This window comes from Aethalodelphis obliquidens, unplaced genomic scaffold, assembly GCF_003676395.1.
Source record: "Aethalodelphis obliquidens isolate GAN/ISIS:26980383/991018 unplaced genomic scaffold, ASM367639v1 scaffold8, whole genome shotgun sequence".
NCBI classification, from domain to species: Eukaryota; Metazoa; Chordata; class Mammalia; order Artiodactyla; family Delphinidae; genus Aethalodelphis; species Aethalodelphis obliquidens.
The window spans coordinates 59,651,081-59,668,513 of NW_020837952.1; the positions used below are offsets into that span (position 1 = coordinate 59,651,081).

At 54.9% G+C, this 17,433-nt stretch overlaps 1 protein-coding gene across 2 annotated transcripts in view; it reads left to right on the top strand.

The window, feature by feature from the left end:
• The window catches only part of PARVB (parvin beta), a 114,488-nt gene that overhangs the window by 65,058 nt on the left and 31,997 nt on the right, over positions 1 to 17,433 (top strand). For both annotated transcript variants that reach the window (XM_027107910.1, XM_027107911.1), the window contains exon 4: positions 10,396 to 10,498. In XM_027107910.1, the coding sequence (XP_026963711.1) occupies positions 10,396 to 10,498 (103 nt within the window). The remainder of the gene's footprint in view (positions 1 to 10,395; positions 10,499 to 17,433) is intronic.

The window sequence follows — 17,433 nt, forward strand, 5'->3', positions numbered from 1 at the left end:
GCGCAGTCAGGGGTGAGCTGCCCGTGGCCTGCCCGGGGGTGCCGCCGAGCCGGACACCCTTAGACGTGCTCCGGGCTGGCGGCCCTGCTGCCTCACTTCCCGCCCCCGCCCCCCCCCCCGCCGCAACTCCAGCGCTCCGGCCCCCGAGCCTCCTTGCCCCTCCCTCCTTGAGCAAGCTGAGCACCTGCCCACCTGGGTGTGAGGTTAGAAAGCCCGTTTCCCCCAAGCCCAACCCCACTTCTGATGCCGCTTGTAAGTGTGGGAGCCCCAAGACGACCCATAGGTTTGATACTTTGCTGAAAGGACTCGTTATACTCACGGTTACGGCTTATTCCGGTGAGAGGACACAGGTTAAAATCGGCCGAGGAGGAAGTGCAGGTTGTTTTGGTGCAGGTGTGGACCACGTGCAGGCCTGAGCTCGTCAGGGTGAGGTCTGGCTGACGTCCCAACCGCTGGCCACGTCCAGTCTTGGGACCAGCGGGACCTTTCTGAGTTGGCACGGTCGGTCCCCCGGCTTTCGTTCTCTGTTCTCCATCATGTGCACTTGGTTGCTTCTTGTCTTGGCCCCTGTCCTGTCTCTCTCTGTAGACTTACCCCCACTGACCCTCCTACCTCAGGACTGTTGGTGTTTAAAACATTGTGAGCTGCTCTCTGCTTCCTGTCAAAAACCCTGGCTTTGGCTACGCCAGGCATTAAGAACGAAGCCGCTCATTGAAACATTCTCTTCGAGCGTCTTTTGTGTGTGATGCAGTGTGTGAGGGGGTGAAGGGGTGGGTGTGATGGGCTGTGGGATCGGCTCCCTGGATTCAAATCCCGGCTCGGATTAAAGCAGAACAGTCATGCCCGTCTGCCAGCATGAGGGTGACGTCAGATGCCACACGCTTGCTGTCCGGCGGGTGCCGTGCCGGGCGCTGGAACATGGGCACAAACGGGGCAGAGCTGGGGGGGAGGTGCATGGGCAGGTCTGTGGTTCCAGTTTAGAAGTGAGTATCCTGTGGGCTCGGGAGCTGAAAGACTTACCCTGTCTCCTGTATGCAGGTGTTTGTCCTGTGGTCCTTTTCGCTAGCATCCTCCAGGAGTGCCCTGAATCTCTTAACAGGGTGAACAGCTGGTGCCGCCTGGGGAAGATAGCAGTTTACAGATGAGATCCTTTATATTTTTAATGATCTTTGAAAGAGGGAACGGCAGTTCTCGTGCTTTCCAGAGTGAATAGTCAGAGAGGGGCCTCCGCACTTGCGGGTGCGTTGGTCCAAGGCAGGCTGGCCGTGTCGTCACCGGGGAACGCATTTCTCCCCATAAGCAGATTTCGCATCTCATCTCCCAGTTTACTGGACAAGGCTCCTTCAGGTTGTTAAGTTCTGCTTTCTCCCTTCCTTTGCCCCTACGAAGAAACTCAGCTGCACAAAGATGGTCTTCTGGGCAGAAGACGGTGCTATCATCGTTGTGTGGAGATGCCCGGGGACGTGGCTGGCACTGCACCTGGCCGGGATGCTCTCCTGCCGGTTGCAATGAGCCTGCGTCCTCCGTGCATTAAGCCACGGCAAGCCTGTCTGGAAGTGATTGAAACATAACTGTCATAGCTTTGGGGGAGACAGGCTGCAGCTCTTCATGATCATTTAGAAGGAACTCAGGGGGAAGTCATTTTTATTCCGGCTACAGCAAGCTTGTGAAAAGTCTATGCAGAGAGCACTGTGCCAAGGGCGTCATTAATACACGTCCTAGACACGTGCCTGCAGGACTCGGGCTTTGCACATGAGTACGTCCCTAAAAGTAAGGACGGGTGCTATCTTTAAAAAGTCTTTTGTGAACCAGAAGATTAAGACGGATGACCTGGGCGGTACAAGGACAGGGTGGTTGGCGGTGGCCAGGAGGGGACTGCGTCTCCGCGGGGGAGACGGATGACCTGGGCGGTACGAGGACAGGGTGGTTGGTGGTGGCCAGGAGGGGACTGCATCTCCGCGGGGGCAGCAGTGAAACCGGGAGGCGGATTTGCTTTTGCTCCCAGAGCTGACCTCTGTGGCCCGCGGCGTGAAATGTGATTTTCATCCCCTTCTGTCTGTTGTTTTCGTATTTGGACTTTGACCAGGTCAGAGATCCAGTTTTAGTTTCTTCATAGCAGAAACATCTCTTGTGTGTTTTCCTACAGGACCTTGCTCTGGGCAAGGCAGCCTCTAGAACCAAATGTCTGCATGCCCCAGAGGCTTTTCTAGGTCTGTAGGCAGCCCTGCCATTGATTTGAGCGCCTTGCATGGGTCTGTTCCTAGTTTAGCTCCTGCGGTGATGGCCTTGAGTGGGCTGGCGGTCCAGCTGGGGAGACAGACATGTCGAGGGACGGATGAGTATGTTTCCAGGTGGCATGACCGCATTGAAGGAAACTGAAGCAAGAAGCAGGGTGGTTCCTTCTCCGCTCTGTTTTTGGTGGGGTGGTCGGAGTTGGCATTTGAGCGGAGACCTGCTGGTTGGTACTTAGGGCAGCAGCAAGTGCAGAGGCCCCCTGGGATGCCCGTGCTGGCAGGTGTGAAGGCCAGCGAGGGGGGCAGCGTGGCTGGAGCCTAGACAGCAAGGACGAGGGTGATCGGAGGTAAGATCAGAGAGGTGGCAGGGGTGCGAAATGGTGTTTGACTCCCGGGGCTGGTTTGGGGGGGGCACAGGGACGTGGGACGACCGGCAAGCAGCTGTGACACCTAACTGCCCATGTGGGGCAGAGACTAGGTCATGTTTCTTTATAGCTCCAACACCTCGGGTGGTGTCCACATATCCTAGGTGCTGCTGGCTAGGCTGAGTAAGTCAGAAAGGGGTTTCCGACGCGCAGAGAAGCCGTGGGTGGTGACGGTGACATCTGTGTAGGTCACTATAGTTGATTAGCACTGGCCAGTAGATCATCTCACCAAGTCCTCAAAATAGCCCGGCAGAGGTAGATGCTAGCACCTGCATTCTAGAGGTCCATTGCTTAATAACAGGTTTATTGAGATAGAATTCCGATACCGTACAGTTCAGTGGTTGTTGGTGTACTCCCAGAGCGGTTGAGCCATCACCTCAATCAGTCAGGGACATTTTCATCACCCCAGAAAGGAACCCCGTAACGACCAGCACCCAGTCCTCTATCGTCCTTCCTGGCCCCCGGCAACCACTTTGTCTCTAAAGAATTATTCCGTCTCTATAATTCGCATATTCTAGGTATTTCATAGACGGGGAATCATATCAATACGTGACTTTTGTGTCGTCTGGCTTCTTTCACTTGGCATATGGTGTTTTTAAGATTCATCCATGTTATAGCAGGTGTCCAAACTCCATTCCTGGACTTCCCTGGTGGCGCAGTGGTTAAGAATCCGCCTGCCAGTGCAGCGGACACAGGTTCGATCCCTGGTCTGGGAAGATCCCACGTGCCGTGGAGCAACTAAGCCCGTGCACCACAGCTACGGAGCCTGCACTCGAGGGCCCACAAGCACAACTACTGAGCCCACGTGCCACAACTACTGAAGCCCGTGTGCCTAGAGCCCGTGCTCCACAACAAGAGAAGCCACCACAATGAGAAGCCCACGCATCACAACGAAGAGTAGCCCCCGCGCACGGCAGGAAAGACCCAACACAGCCAAAAAAAAAAAGAACTGCATTCCTTTTCATGGCTGAATAATATTCCATCGTATGGATAGACCACAACGTGCTGATCCGTTCTTTCTCGACGGCATTTGGGTTGTTTCCACATTTTGGTTATTTTGAATAGTGCTGCTATGAACATCTGTGTACAAGGTTTTATATGAGCTTGTGTTTGCAGTTCTTTTTGGTATATACCTGGGAGTGAAATTGCTGGGTCGTATGGTGATTCTGTGCTTAACCTTCTGAGTAACTGCCAGACTGTTTCCGTAGTGGCTGCACCATTTTACATCCCCCAAAGAAGTGTATGGAAATCCTTCCAGTTTCTCTACATCCTTGGCAACACTTATTGTTCGTCTTTTTGATTATAGCTACCCTAGTAGGTATGAAATGGTATCTCGTAGTGGTTGTTTTTTTTTTTTTTTGCGGTACGCGGGCCTCTCACTGCTGTGGCCTCTCCCATTGCGGAGCACAGGCTCCGGACGCGCAGGCTCAGCGGCCATGGCTCACGGGCCCAGCCGCTCCACGGCATGTGGGATCCTCCCGGACCAGGGCACGAACCGTGTCCCCTGCATCGGCAGGCGGACTCTCAACCACTGCGCCACCAGGGAAGCCCTACCTCCACGTTTTCTAAGAGTTTTATAGTTTTAGTTCCTACACTGAGGTCTGATCCATTTTGAGTTGATTTCTGTATATGGTGTAAAGTAAGGGTTCAGTTTTATTCTTTTGCATGTGGGTATCCAGTTGTCCCAGCACCATTTGTTAGAAAGACTTTTTTCCCCCATCGAATTGTCTTAGCCCCCTTATGGATGTCACTTGGCTGTAATGTGAAGTTTATTTCTGACCTCTCATTTCTGTTTCATTGACCTCTGTGTCCTCCTGCCAGTATCACATGTTTTGATACTCTAGCTTTGTAGGAAAGTTTGAAATCAGGAAGTGTCAGTTCTCCAACGTCGTTCTTCCTTTTCAAGATTGTTTTGGCTTTTGGGGGTCTCTGGACTTTCCGTTTGCATTGTAGGATTTGCTTGTCAGTTTCGGCAAAGAAGCCATGTGGATAGCGATTAATTTTTATAAGTGGCGTGTATTATTATTTTTTCTAATTACCAAAGTAAGAGATACTGCTGAAAACCTGGAAGACAGAAAACTCAAACAGAAGGCAGTGGTAATTTTTAAATTCGTGTCCCTCCAGGCTTTTTCTTTTGGGCATTCAGCTATTCCTACACAAAATTGGAAATCATTTCCGAGTTGGTAAACGTCTAGGAGCACATTTGGATTGGTACCTTGGGAGAAATTTCTGGAAGTGGAATTGCTGGGTCCCGTAGCACACGCAGGCCCAGTGTGGAGGCTGGTGGGCGGCAGCTCTGTCCTCCGATGGGCACCGGCCCCTCCTGGCCTCCCTGCCGGGTCCACACCGGGATAGCGGTTCACTACTCCGCGGCCCGGATCTCGCCACCCCGCCACCAGGCCCGCCTGCCCCACCCCCCGGGCGCCTCTTTCTGCTCAGCTGTTTCCTGTCCCGCCCTTGAAGGCCACTTCCTCTGCTCCCGGGGCCGCGTGACCCCTCACGTCAGAATCCTTTGTGGTGGCTCGTGCTCACCATTCATCTCTCTCCGCTGCGTCTCCCGGCTGGACCTGGACTCCCGGAGGGCAGGGGACGCGCCTCCTTTGTCCCCACGTCCTGGCACCAGGAAGGCGCTCAGTGACAGCCGTTGAGCTGAGTGTAATACTGCCACTCAGCTCCAGTAGTTGCTGTGAAATCCCTGATGAAAGACCAAGGTAGCAGATTCCTAGAGCTTTGTGGAATGAAGGGCCCGAGGATCGCGGCGCTCCTGCGAGGAGCCTGGCGTTGGTGGCTGGAGAGGTAAAGCTACGGGGCAGGTCTGTCTGTGATCCCGAATCTGCTGTTTTTGGCCGTGTAACCGGGGCCCAGAAGGTGGATGTTGGGGTCTGGAGAGCTAGGTGGGTCTCTGCTCCGTGATGTCGGGGCCTGGACGGGGCAGGCGTCCTCCCAGCTGTTTCCAGACCCCCCTCCGTCATCGTACTGCCGACTGGGCCCTGCCACCCCTCCTGGTTCTCCCCTTTGTTCATTGATACCTACAGCCCCTGGCCTGGTGGCTTCCTCTCTGCCCCGCCCCCCACTCCTGCCGCTCCATCCACCCAGATGCCCGCGCACCAGCTCGTTCCTCAGGCTCCCCCTCTGCATCTGCCCGTACCCAGGGTCAGGGTCAGACCTTGCTTCTCCCCAACCCCCTCCCCGTGCCCCTCCGGGGTCCCCACGTCCAGTCCCCACTCCCCCTAGTGCCCACGGTCACTCATCTCATCCACTGCCCCCTCCCCTCCTGGCCCAGGTGAGAGTCCAGGGCTGGCCCCGCCCCCCCACCTCTCTTGGCCTTGGAAGCCCCACCCCCTGACCTCCCAGGTGGTTCCAGGTGGCTACAGGGCTCACCCTGCACCTCCTTCCTGTCTCTGCTCAGACGCCACTTCCTCCAAGAGGCCCCCTGACCCCCTGATCCCCGTGACCCCTCTGCCCTCTCCATCCCCAAACTCTGCCTAATTCTTCTCAACAGACTTATTTTTAAGAACCATTTTCAATTTACAGTAAAATAGCGAAGATAGTACAAGAGTTCCCATATTTCCACACCCAATTTTCCCCATTATTAACACCTTAGATCAACATGGTACATTTTTAAAAAAATTAATTAATTTATTTATTTTTGGCTACGTTGGGTCTTCGTTGCTGCGCGCAGGCTTTCTCTAGTTGTGGCGAGCGGGGGCTACTCTTTGTTGCGGTGCGTGGGCTTCTCATTGCGGTGGCTTCTCTTGTGGAGCACAGGCTCTAGGCGTGCAGGTTTCACTAGTTGTGGCACGTGGGCTCACTAGTTGTGGCATGTGGGCTCTAGAGTGCAGGCTCAGTAGCTGTGGCGCACGGGCTTAGTTGTTCCGCGGCATGTGGGATCTTCCCGGACCAGGGCTCGAACCCGTGTCCCCTGCATTGGCAGGCGGATTCCTAACCACTGCGCCACCAGGGAAGCCCCAACGTGGTATACTTGTTATATTAATGAACCAATATTAATACATTATTATTAACTAACACCCACCATTTATTCACATTTCCTTAGTTTTTACTAGATATACTTTCTCCGTCTCAGGACCCCACGTGGGATCCCACGTGATATCCTGTCTTCTGAGCTCCTCTGGGCTGTGATGGTTTCTCAGACTGTCCTTGGTTTTGATGACCTTGACGGTTTTGTGGAGGACTGGGCAGGGGTTGTGTCGGGTGCCCCTCTGTTAGGGTTTGTCTGATGTTTTTTCTCAAGGTTAGACTGCGGTTATGGGTTTGGGGAGGGAGGCCACAGACGTGAAGTGCATTCGTCCCATCACATCAGGGCACACACGACAACGTGATTGCGTTGACCTTGATTACCTGGCTGAGGTGTGGTTGTCAGCTTTCTCCACTTTCTTCTGACTTCTTTTCCTCCATAATATCGATCACAGCCTGGAAGTGTGTGTATCTATTTGTCTTTTAATGTCTGATTGGAAGGTAAGGTCTTCAAGGACAGAGACCTCTCTCGTCTTTTTTATCCCCGGAGCCTGGCACGTAGTAGGTGCTCAGTAAGTTAATTGATGAGCTCATTGCCTGCTTATGGAGCTCCAGTGCCAGGCCGTGAGCACTGGAGACAGAGCCACAAACGAGAGGTCATAGTTCCTGCCCTCATAGAGCTTAAAGTCCAGCAGGGAGATCGTTACAAACGATGATGTGTTCCCATTGCAAACGTGAACGGGGTCAGAGAAAAGGCCCTTGGGTGCGGTGAGAGCCATGATGACGGGTTGTGGCCTGGGTTGGGTGGGGGGAGGTCAGAGGATGATACGGAGCTTGCGACCTGAAGGATGAGTGAGGGCTGGCCCGGCAGGGATGGAGGGGAGTGTGTTCAGGGTGGAAGAACTAGCACATGCAAAGGCCCTGGAGCAGAGACGGGCTTGGGGATTTGAAAAACACCGGTGAAGAGGCAGGGTGCTTGGTGGAGCTGTGGCAGTGGCCCGGGAAGGAGGTTTGGACAAGGGCGGTGGGAAAGGAGATGGCGGGAAGTGTGTGCAATTACGAAGTGGGCTGAATGGATGAAGGGGTGAAATCCAGGCTCCTGAAGCTGGAGGATGGTGTCCTGTTTCCTTCTCAGAGAAGGGGCAGGTTTGAGGAGGGGCAGGGGCGGGTTCAGTTAGAGATGCTCATGGAACACCCGAGCAGAAGGATGGTGCAGAGGCGGGGCTGGACGTTGAGGGGTTTCTGGGACGGGGTGGGCACTGGATATCGTGGGAGGGCCTGAGCTGGCCCTGGAGGAGGGTGGAGAGAAGGAGGAGGAGCCATCCAGGGTGATGTCCTTTAAAGATCCGGAGGAGAAAGCCGTGTCAAGGAGGACCCCCGACACAAGGAAGCTGGGAGGGTGGTGAGAGGAGGGTGGGAGCTGGGTGACGGGAGAGGGTGCTGCAAGGTGGGAGAGAAGGCAGCCGGGTGGTGAGGTCCAGCTCCCAGCCTCCCAGGATGCTCGCCCCCCAGGGAGGGAGACGGAGCAGGGCTGCAGCGTGGGGCCAGCTCCATCCTGTCGACCTTTCGGGAATGGCTTCGACAAATCCAGAATGCCGCGGGGCTGAGACGGAGCAGGATTCTGTGGTCCTTCCCCCGACTCCGTGTGCTCTGCCCGCCTTTTGTCAGTGGAGAAACTTTAGCCAAACCTTAAACCAGAGAAGTGAGAAAATGCAGAAACAAAGGAGAACAGTCTAACGAGACTAAATAATTGTTTAGTCATTAAGCATAGTCAAGGACCTTTAGTTCCTCCCCAAGGGCTACAGATAACATTCTGAGCCACACGTATCCTGTGAGGTGTCTTATAGATACTGAAACCCCCCGCCAGGTGGAAGAAGTGAACTACCTGATGACCAGACTGTAGCCACGACCTAAGCTGCCACAATTCCAAGAACTGGCCTCAAGGAAATGGGAACAAACTGACCCTGGAACTAAAGAGAAATTGTAGTTAAAACAATCAGGATGACGCTGGTCGGACCACCAATGACCAATGTCAAGATGACTTCCAGAGCTGCCTGTGCTGTTTCTGCGTGGAGCCCCGTCCCTCTGTCTATAAAAGCTCGTGCCCCCTGGTTGTCATTGTGGGGGGAGGGAGCCGGCCTTTGGACAGGCATCCACCCTCTCCCACCCCCAGTGGCTGGCACCCAAAATAAAGCCAACTTTCCTTTCCACCATCCTTGCCTCTTCATTGGCTTTTGAGCGGCACGTGGCCGGACCCCAGTTTTGGTTACAGGGCTGCTGTTGAGTGAAGTCCCTTTAATTTACTTTCACTTCTGTTCTCCATGGGGTTGTGTGTCTGATTGAATGTTTTCGAGTTAGTGGGAAAATAGAAATTTCACAGAAATTTGCTTTGTGGCCAATTTTGCAGGTGGCATCCGTATCAGAGAGTGACAGAGGATACTCTAGTCTGGTTTGTGTCCTTTTGTTTATCTCTGAGAGGGCCAATCAGTGCCCATTTCCAGGAGGTTATTGGGACCAGTTAGTTAGCTTCATCGGTTCTGCTTGCACAGGGAAACCGTGTAATACGGGTATTTTTGATCAAGTCTCTTCAGACATCCGTTTCATCTTGCGGAGAAGTTTCATTTTGCCTTACGCAGCGTCAGCCAAATGGAACTTTGTTCAGTGGGAACCCTATTTCTCTGTAGATATTTTCACGATTGAAGCTGTCTTCTTTTATGATATATTACTCAGCGAATTGAAGGGAAACTTGTTGAGAAAAGGCTGGTCTAGAGAAACGAACACGTGTGTCCACATAAAAATTGTACGTCCGTGTTCACAGCAGGGCTGTTGACAACAGCCCCAAAGTGGTGACAACCCAAATGTCCATCGGCTGGGGAATGAATCCGTAAAACGCGTCTCTCCGTACAACGGATTCAGCTGTAAGAAGGAACGAGGTCCTGACACGTGCTACAACTTGGGTGAACCTTGAAAACATCACGATACGTGAAAGAAGCCTGACACAAAAGATCACGTATGACGTGATTCCTTTCGTACGAAGTATCCAGGACGGGCAGATCCATGGAGACGATGGTTTTGTGGTTGAGAGGAGGTGGGGGAGGGTAGACGGGGAGTGACTGCCGACAATACAGGGCTTCCTTGTGGGGTGATGGAAATGTGCTTCAGTGCATTACGGTGACGGTCGCACAACTTTGTCAGTATACTAAACAACTGTGTGGAATGTAAATTCTATCTCAGTAAAGCCTTGAAGAAATTAGGGTGCCGCTGGGAGCAGGCTCTCAGAGCTTGTCAGTAACAGCCCCTCGGGATCCCCTTCGGTCCACAGCGTTAGGCTCAGGGCTATCAGGGATGGTTTTAGTGCAGATATTAAGGGAGGGAGGGGGGTGGACGTTTTAAGGCTCACCTGTGCTGTCTCGGGCCGTGGGGGGCGGTGTTACTGATGTTTCCTCATTTGATCCGCCCGCCTGCATATGCCATGGTGAACATCATCATTTCCTCCGGCTGAGTTCCCACACGTACCCAAGTCCCTGCTGGGAGGAGGCCAGTCTGCCCATGGTGCCGCCCTCCACCAGTCCTCCTGTGAATCCCATGGGAGCCCCGGCAGCCTGGGTGGGAGAAGCGTGCCCATCCCCTCGGGCTCTCCTGGCCCCTGCACTGGGGGTGTCTCGGTGTCCAGCGGCTCTCCGTTCCTGCGCTTGCTCTGGTCATCGCCTGGGCCCTCCTGGCACCAGCGAGCGCGGCCATAACGCCTGTCCACCCCGCAGGTTCTCATCGACTGGGTCAACGACGTGCTGGTGGGGGAGAGAATCATCGTAAAGCAGCTAGAGGAGGACCTGTACGACGGGCAGGTGCTGCAGAAGCTCCTGGGTGAGTCCACGGGAAGGGCGGCCACCACGAGGGGCGGCCCCAGGCTGGACCACAAGATTCTCTACATGGCGACATCGGCCACTCGTCCGTAAGCCGCAGCCCTGAGCCCGTGGCTCCCAGGTGGTGGCCCCTGGGGCCCCGGGTCACCTGCCCTCTCATCGTTCCTCGGGTGGGGGTCCTGCCGGAGCTCCAGTCACGGGGCTGCACTGGGTCACTCACAGCTTCCAGAACCGTCTGTGGCCTCTGCTGTTGGATGCATGTGTACAAGGGGAGCACGGTGATGGGGCACGAACGGGATGCCGTCTCCTCTCTGGGGCAGCCCTCCCTCCTGGCCTGCGCCCGTCCAGCTGTGAGCACCTCCAGCCTGTGCAGGCCCATCGGGGCCAGGGTGCTGGAGGGGGTGGCCCCCAGCTGTGCCCTTCGGGGGCACGATTTAGATGGGGGGTGGCGGGGGAGTGGCGAGGAGGGAGACTGACTGCGATGCTCTTTTTATGTCTGTCCCTTGTGGACAGAGTTCCTCAGCAAAGCAACATCTGTAGAGCCCTTAGTATGGGGCCGAGCACAGGGCCTGGGGTCAGTAAGGGGTAATGAACAACAACACAACAAAGACAAAGACAGAGAGATGAAGAGTGAAAGCAGGGCTGGTGGGTCCCCCGAGTTCCTCCGAGCACCGGGCACACGGCAACCATGCGTTGACCGAGCGAGTGAAGAAAGCCCTGCCGTTTCCTACTTGCAGGACGTGGGCTCCTTTTATAGGAAGTGCAAAGGCCCTGGATAGGGTCCCCAGATCCCCGTGAGTGTGGCCCGGCGGACTCAGTGTCCCCTCATCCGTTAGGATAACTCACTTCCTGAAGGTCCCCGGGAGGCCCTGCCCCCAGCATTGGCGGGGTGCAGACCTGCTCCCTGGGCTCTTGCTATGCACGCTCTTCACCCCTTAATGACCCCACAGACCAGCGCTGTCCTGTGCAAGGGTCTTCCCAGCAGACTGCCTGGAGGGCCACTCCTTCCAGCCAGGGGCCAGCACTGGGGCGGGATCATGTTTTGCTCCACAGGGGTGTGCTGGGGAACCCGAGTCAGGCACCCGGAGTTTGGGGGGTGCTGTTGTGGGGGAGAGGTACTGAGGGAAAGCAGACAGGCGGGGCTGGGGCTGGAGAGGGGCATCCTGGGGAGGGCTGGCCCACAGGACGCACCCCTGCAGCTGCCCAGATCGTGGCCTGGCCCAGCCTCCGTGTCATTCCTCAGTCCCGGGTCCCTGCGGGCAGTTTGCACACTCAGCACAATGGCTCTTAACAGACGGTCCGATCTTGGAGGGAAACCTGCAGGGTCTTGTCACGTAGACCTGGCTCTGAGGCCATGGCGATGGATGTGGCCTACACGTTGTTTTGTCCTTGTTCAGTCAGTCCTCAAAAAGCACGTTAAGCAGGAGAAGATTTTGTGTTTATTTTGGTTATCCCTTCGTTGGTTGAATGAATATCCTTTGGCCTATTGTGTGGCAGGTGTGGAGATGCAGTGGTGACAGGAAGAAGGAAGTCCCCATGCCCCACTGCCGACACCCGTTCTGGCAGAGGGGAGAAAGAGAACTATTGTGTGGTGGTTCAACCTGAAACACAAATAGATGCTCTAAGAGAGGGACAAGTGCTAGGGAGAGAATCAGAGAGGTTCTGGGGCAGCGGGGCTGGGCCGGGTGGAAGGACCGGGCAGTCAGGGGCAGCCCCCCTGGGGAGCTGACATCCAAGCAGGCTTCTGTTCAGTTGTCATGGAAAGAACATTCCAGGCTGAGACTCTGCAGAGAGGAAGAGTCTGCCGTGTTTAAAGGGCAGTGAAAGGTGGCTGCAGGTGGCCGGGGTGGACAGATGGGGCCAGATCACATCCAGTCCTGACAAAGGCTTTTATTCCAAGTGACAGGAAGCCACTAGAGGATTTGAGCAGGGCCGTGACAAGGTCTGAGTTAGCGTTTTAAAAGATTGCTTGGGCTCCTGGGTACAGAATGAATTGGGGGGCGGGTCAGGAGGGGGACCTGGGAGGTTAGTCAGGGTGCTGTCACAGCAGCCCGGGCATCAGAGGAAGTGGCTCGGTCCAGGATGGAAGTGGAGGATGTGTGGGAGGTTAAAGCTGATGGAGGCATGAAGACTGCTGGCCAGGTTTGTGGCCTGAACAGCTGGTGAGTGAGAAAGCCCTTGGGAGTGGCGTGGTGGGCAGGGATGAGGAGGTGGGTGGTGCATCTGCTAAGAGGGCTGATACCCATCCTGCCCGCGTCAGCTGCAGGGTAAGGGTGGAGACCAGCAGTGCAGAGATGGTTAATGCCGTGGGACCGGGTGGCCTCACCCAGAGGGAATGTTCCAAATTCTGTGTTTGGCTGAATGCCGTGGGCCAAGAATTAAATAAATCTCTGTTCATCTAAGCTGAGAACCCCCATCTTAAAATGAACTTCTTTAGTACAAGAATAAATCTGAAATGTTATCAAGCTCGTTTAGTACCTGTCACAATTTTATTATTAAAAATGTTGGTTGGGGCTTCCCTGGTGGCGCAGTGGTTGAGAATCTGCCTGCCAATGCAGGGGACATGGGTTCGATCCCTGGTCTGGGAGGATCCCACGTGCCGTGGAGCAGCTGGGCCCGTGAGCCACAACTACTGAGCCTGAGCGTCCGGAGCCTGTGCTCCACAGCAAGAGAGGTCGCAACAGTGAGAGGCCCGCGCACCGTGATGAAGAGTGGCCCCCGCTCGCCGCAACTAGAGAAAGCCCTCGCACAGAAACGAAGACCCAACACACCCAAAAATAAAAAGAATAAAAAAATTTTAAAAATCTTAAAAAAAAAAATGTTGGTTAGAGCTTTGTTGTTTCCTAGTGTATCATCGGTCCAGCCATTCTCAGCACTGTCAGGTGCTAGATTGCTCTCGAGGTCACTGAACCAGACTTTTGTGACGACGGACACTTACTTTCAGCAGAGAAGGACGGAGGAGGCATGGCTCTTAGGCTGGCACCGCCCACAAGGATTCTACTGATGGTGACGCTGCCCTGGGTTATCAGCTTCCCTCCCTCTCTGTGTAAAGACCTAGCTTCCCTCTGACTCCTGGACTTGAAGACTTGGCTGTAGGTGACGATGCTTGCTTATTGAAACAGTCCTTTGAACTGCTGCTTTGCTCACTGCCCAAAGGAGACACTTCCTGATATTTTCAGAAGCAAACATAAGAGCGTTGTGCTCACTTAACACTTTTATTTCTGATGCTTTTTACATGCAGCTGTGGCTTCACTCACCCAGTCACTTGAAAACCTTGTATCCCTAAGCCTTAGACCTAGTGCTGTGGTCGTGGAAGTCTGTCTCTCAGGCTCACAAGATCAGCTCTGGATGTGCATCTGCATCTCAGCCCTAGACGCCTATAAATGACGCCAGTGCCCTCTCTGGAGTAGAGCGTCAGGGGTGTCTTAGAGCCGGTACCCTGTAAGAAGGCCTTGCCTGCTCAAGGCACATCCTTTTGGTCCCCTCTTCAGTTGGCCCCAGCAGATGCGGTACGTGCTCTGCAGTGGCTGTGGTTGTCATTGAGTCCTGAGACGTCCGCTTTGTGATCTGTGAGGTCTAACGAGAGGCTGACTTTGGCTCAGGCAGCCTTTTTAGCGTGAAGTAGTGGCAGTTCCATCCTGTTTGAATATCTTGCATAAGGACTCCTAGATGGGCAATTCTGAAGTCTCTTGTGTGTCATGCTTTGACATACCACTGTTTGAAGAAGAGAACAATGGAAGAGAATATCCAGATATTAACAGAACGTCACTGGTCGTATTAATGATGTGCTGTTACCCTGATGAGATGCATTAGTAACCTACGTGATCCTGGGGCCCAGGGCTGCCAGGAATGATACCGATGGAGGCATTCAGCTCTTTACTTTTCAAAGGCAGAAGCTAAAACGAAATAGGAGATTTTGGCCGAATGCCAGGCCAAAGCTGACTTCTGTGCATCTGTAGAGAGAAGAGGTCTGGGGACTGGGCCCGGGGGGGTGGTCAGTGGTCAGAGGAAGGGCCAGCACAGGCATCTGGAGGGTCCAGCCAGGAGAGAGGAGGAGAAGGCAGGAGTGAGGGCGATGAGGACAGAGCACAGACCTCTGGGTTTGGCCAGCTGTGAGTCACTACACTAGTAGGCCCCCTGATGTGCCCCTCTCCTTAAGAGCAGGTTCCGGGGGCAGCTGCCAGACCCTCTGCCAGGGCAAGTTTCAGGGGGTGTAACTCTCCTGCATTTGCAGTGTTGTCCAGGTGAGCCACCTGTGGGCAGTGACAGTGCCCACGCTGGAGCATTGAGGCAGCTCCCGGGCTGGCTGTTGTCCTGCTTCTGACTCATGGCACACGCTTCTCCTCGTGAAAGGCAAGCCCTTCCTTGTGTAGTAAGTGTTCAAGCCCCGCATTCGGCCATCACTCGTGTTTTCCAGCCACCGCTGAGAATCCGCCCCATCTTCCTCTGTCCTTTCCATGCTAGGAAGATAGGGGTCCTGGCCACGCCTAAACCCTGAGCTGCCCCTGCAGTCCCATCAGCGGGCAGAGTGACGCTGGTGATGAAGGCAGCCAAGGGCCTCGTTCTCTCCCACTTGGGGGAGTTACCTGAGACGCAGCCACAGGCGGCACCCAGGCACGGCCAGCCTCCTTGGTTTCTGTTATCGGCTGAGTTGCGTCCCCCCCAGAATTCGTAAGACCTCGGGATGTGACTATATTTGGAGACAGTCTTTAAAGTTAAAATGAAGTTAGGGTGGGCCCTCAACCCATCAGATTGGTGCCCTTATAAGAAGAGGAGGGCTTCCCTGGTGGTGCAGTGGTTAAGACTCCGCCTGCCAATGCGGGGGACACGGGTTTGAGCCCTGGTCCGGGAAGATCCCACATGCTGCAGAGCAACTAAGCCTGTGCGCCACAATGACTGAGCCTGCGCTCTAGAGCCCGCGAGCCACAACTACGAAGCCCACGTGCCACAACTACTGAAGCCCAAGCGCCTAGAGCCGCAACAAGAGAAGCCACCGCAGTGAGAAGCCTGCGCACCACAACGAAGAGTAGCCCCAGCTCGCCACAACTAGAGAAAGCCCGCGCGCAGCAACAAAGACCCAACACAGCCAAAAAAAAAAAGAGGAGACTAGGATGCAGACACACACAGAGGGAAGACCAGCTGAGGATGTCTACAAGCCTAGGAGAGAGGCCTCAGGGGAGACCAACTCTGCTTTCACCTTGATCTTGGACTTCTGACGTCCGGGACTGTGAGAAAGCAAATTTCCACTGTTTAAGCCACCCACCCTGCGGTACTTTGTTACGGCAGCTGTAGCAGGCTGATACCGTTTCCTTCCCTTCTCCGTGCACGACTCCTCCTCCCCCCGGTGTCATGGCAACCAGGTTTGGCTGGCGGCAGGGACAGCAGAGATGTGCCGGGCTCCCCGTCACTCCCAGCGGGCGAGGCTCTAGGACCACCTGGCTCTCTGCAACCCTCCTTCCTTCCCCAGCGGCCCCTGCTCCGTCCTGTCGCTGGCTTTTGAGCACCTGGGGACGTGCTGTGTATTTTCAGGGGGTTCATATGGGCAGACAGCTGTGGATGATTCCGCTAAGACCTATTAGAAACAGATGGGGGGGAATGAGAACGCGTAAACAGGAATCATTTCCCTCCTTTGTTGAGCTGCTTTGTTCTGCCGCGAGCACTCCCAGCCCCCCAAGCTGAGGTTCTTCAGGTGTGGCTGACTCCTCACTAGAGCTCTGTCTCCCGTGTCTGTGCTGCATCTGGTCCTAGGACAGTGCCTGGCGCACAGTAGGTGCTCAGTAACTGTTTTGTAAGCGAAGGAATGAATGAATGATTGGACTAACCCTGAGCCCAGCCGATGTTTTTGTGTCATGAGAGGATCCTGAAGGGGGGATATCGAAACTGCTTGTTCTTGTTCTCATCGAGGGAGGGGAGGATGGGGGAGACAGTGTTGACGGAGCAGGGGCCTCTGGAGAACACGCCTTCCACAGAACTTTGCTGGGGAGTGCTGGCAGCAGCTCTGTGCCGGCGGCTCACAGCGCGTCAGGCTCCGTGCCCAGCACTTTGTCATCACCCTCCCGGTTCCTGATCTCGCCGTGTCCTATGACGTGGCTTCTGTTGTTGTGCAGAGGAGATCTATCGGGGAACCCCGAGTCTTGGAATGAATGAAGAGGCGGGACGCCTGGGGAGCCTTCCTCGCCTGCCCCTTAGCGGGTGTGGGGTGAGGCATCCCTCCTGCTCCGCTCCGGAGGGGAGTGAAGGCGCACGAGCCGGGGCTGGGATTCAGCTTCAGTCAATGAATCTTGAGCAGATGTGACCGTGCTCGTCAGCTCCTCCAGACTGCTCCCCGCTCACTCTTGGTGAGAAAATTGTCACAGGTCTCTGAATATCTCATAATCCTTCTTACCGTGGGGTCCAGCTGTTAGAGAAAGAAGAATTGGGAGCGAATGAGTGCAGGGAGGCTGAGGCAACCCCTGAGGGCCTTTCTATTTTCTCACCAAAGTTCTCTTCCCTCTGGGAACACACTGGCCCAGCCTCTTCACCTCTGGTCCCTTCCCCGCAGGTCACCTCCTTACCTCCCAGCTGCACCTTGAATCATCTTGTTCATTCTCTGTGCATATGCTGTTCCTGGGTGGGACGCCCACACTTTAATCCTTGAACTCCCCGCCCCCCTTTCATCCTGGAGTGATTTTCTTTCTTTCTTTTTTTAAAAAAAACTTTATTTATTTTTGGCTGCGTTGGGCCTTCGTTGCTGCGCGCAGGCTTTCTCTAGTTGTGGCGAGCGGGGGCTACTCTTTGTTGCGGTGCGCAGGCTTCTTATTGCAGTGGCTTCTCTTGTTGCGGAGCACGGGCTCTAGGCACGCGGGCTTCAGTAGTTGTGGCGTGTGGGTTCAGTAGTTGTGGTCCACGGGCTTAGTTGCCCCACGGCATGTGGGATCTTCCCAGACCAGGGCTCGA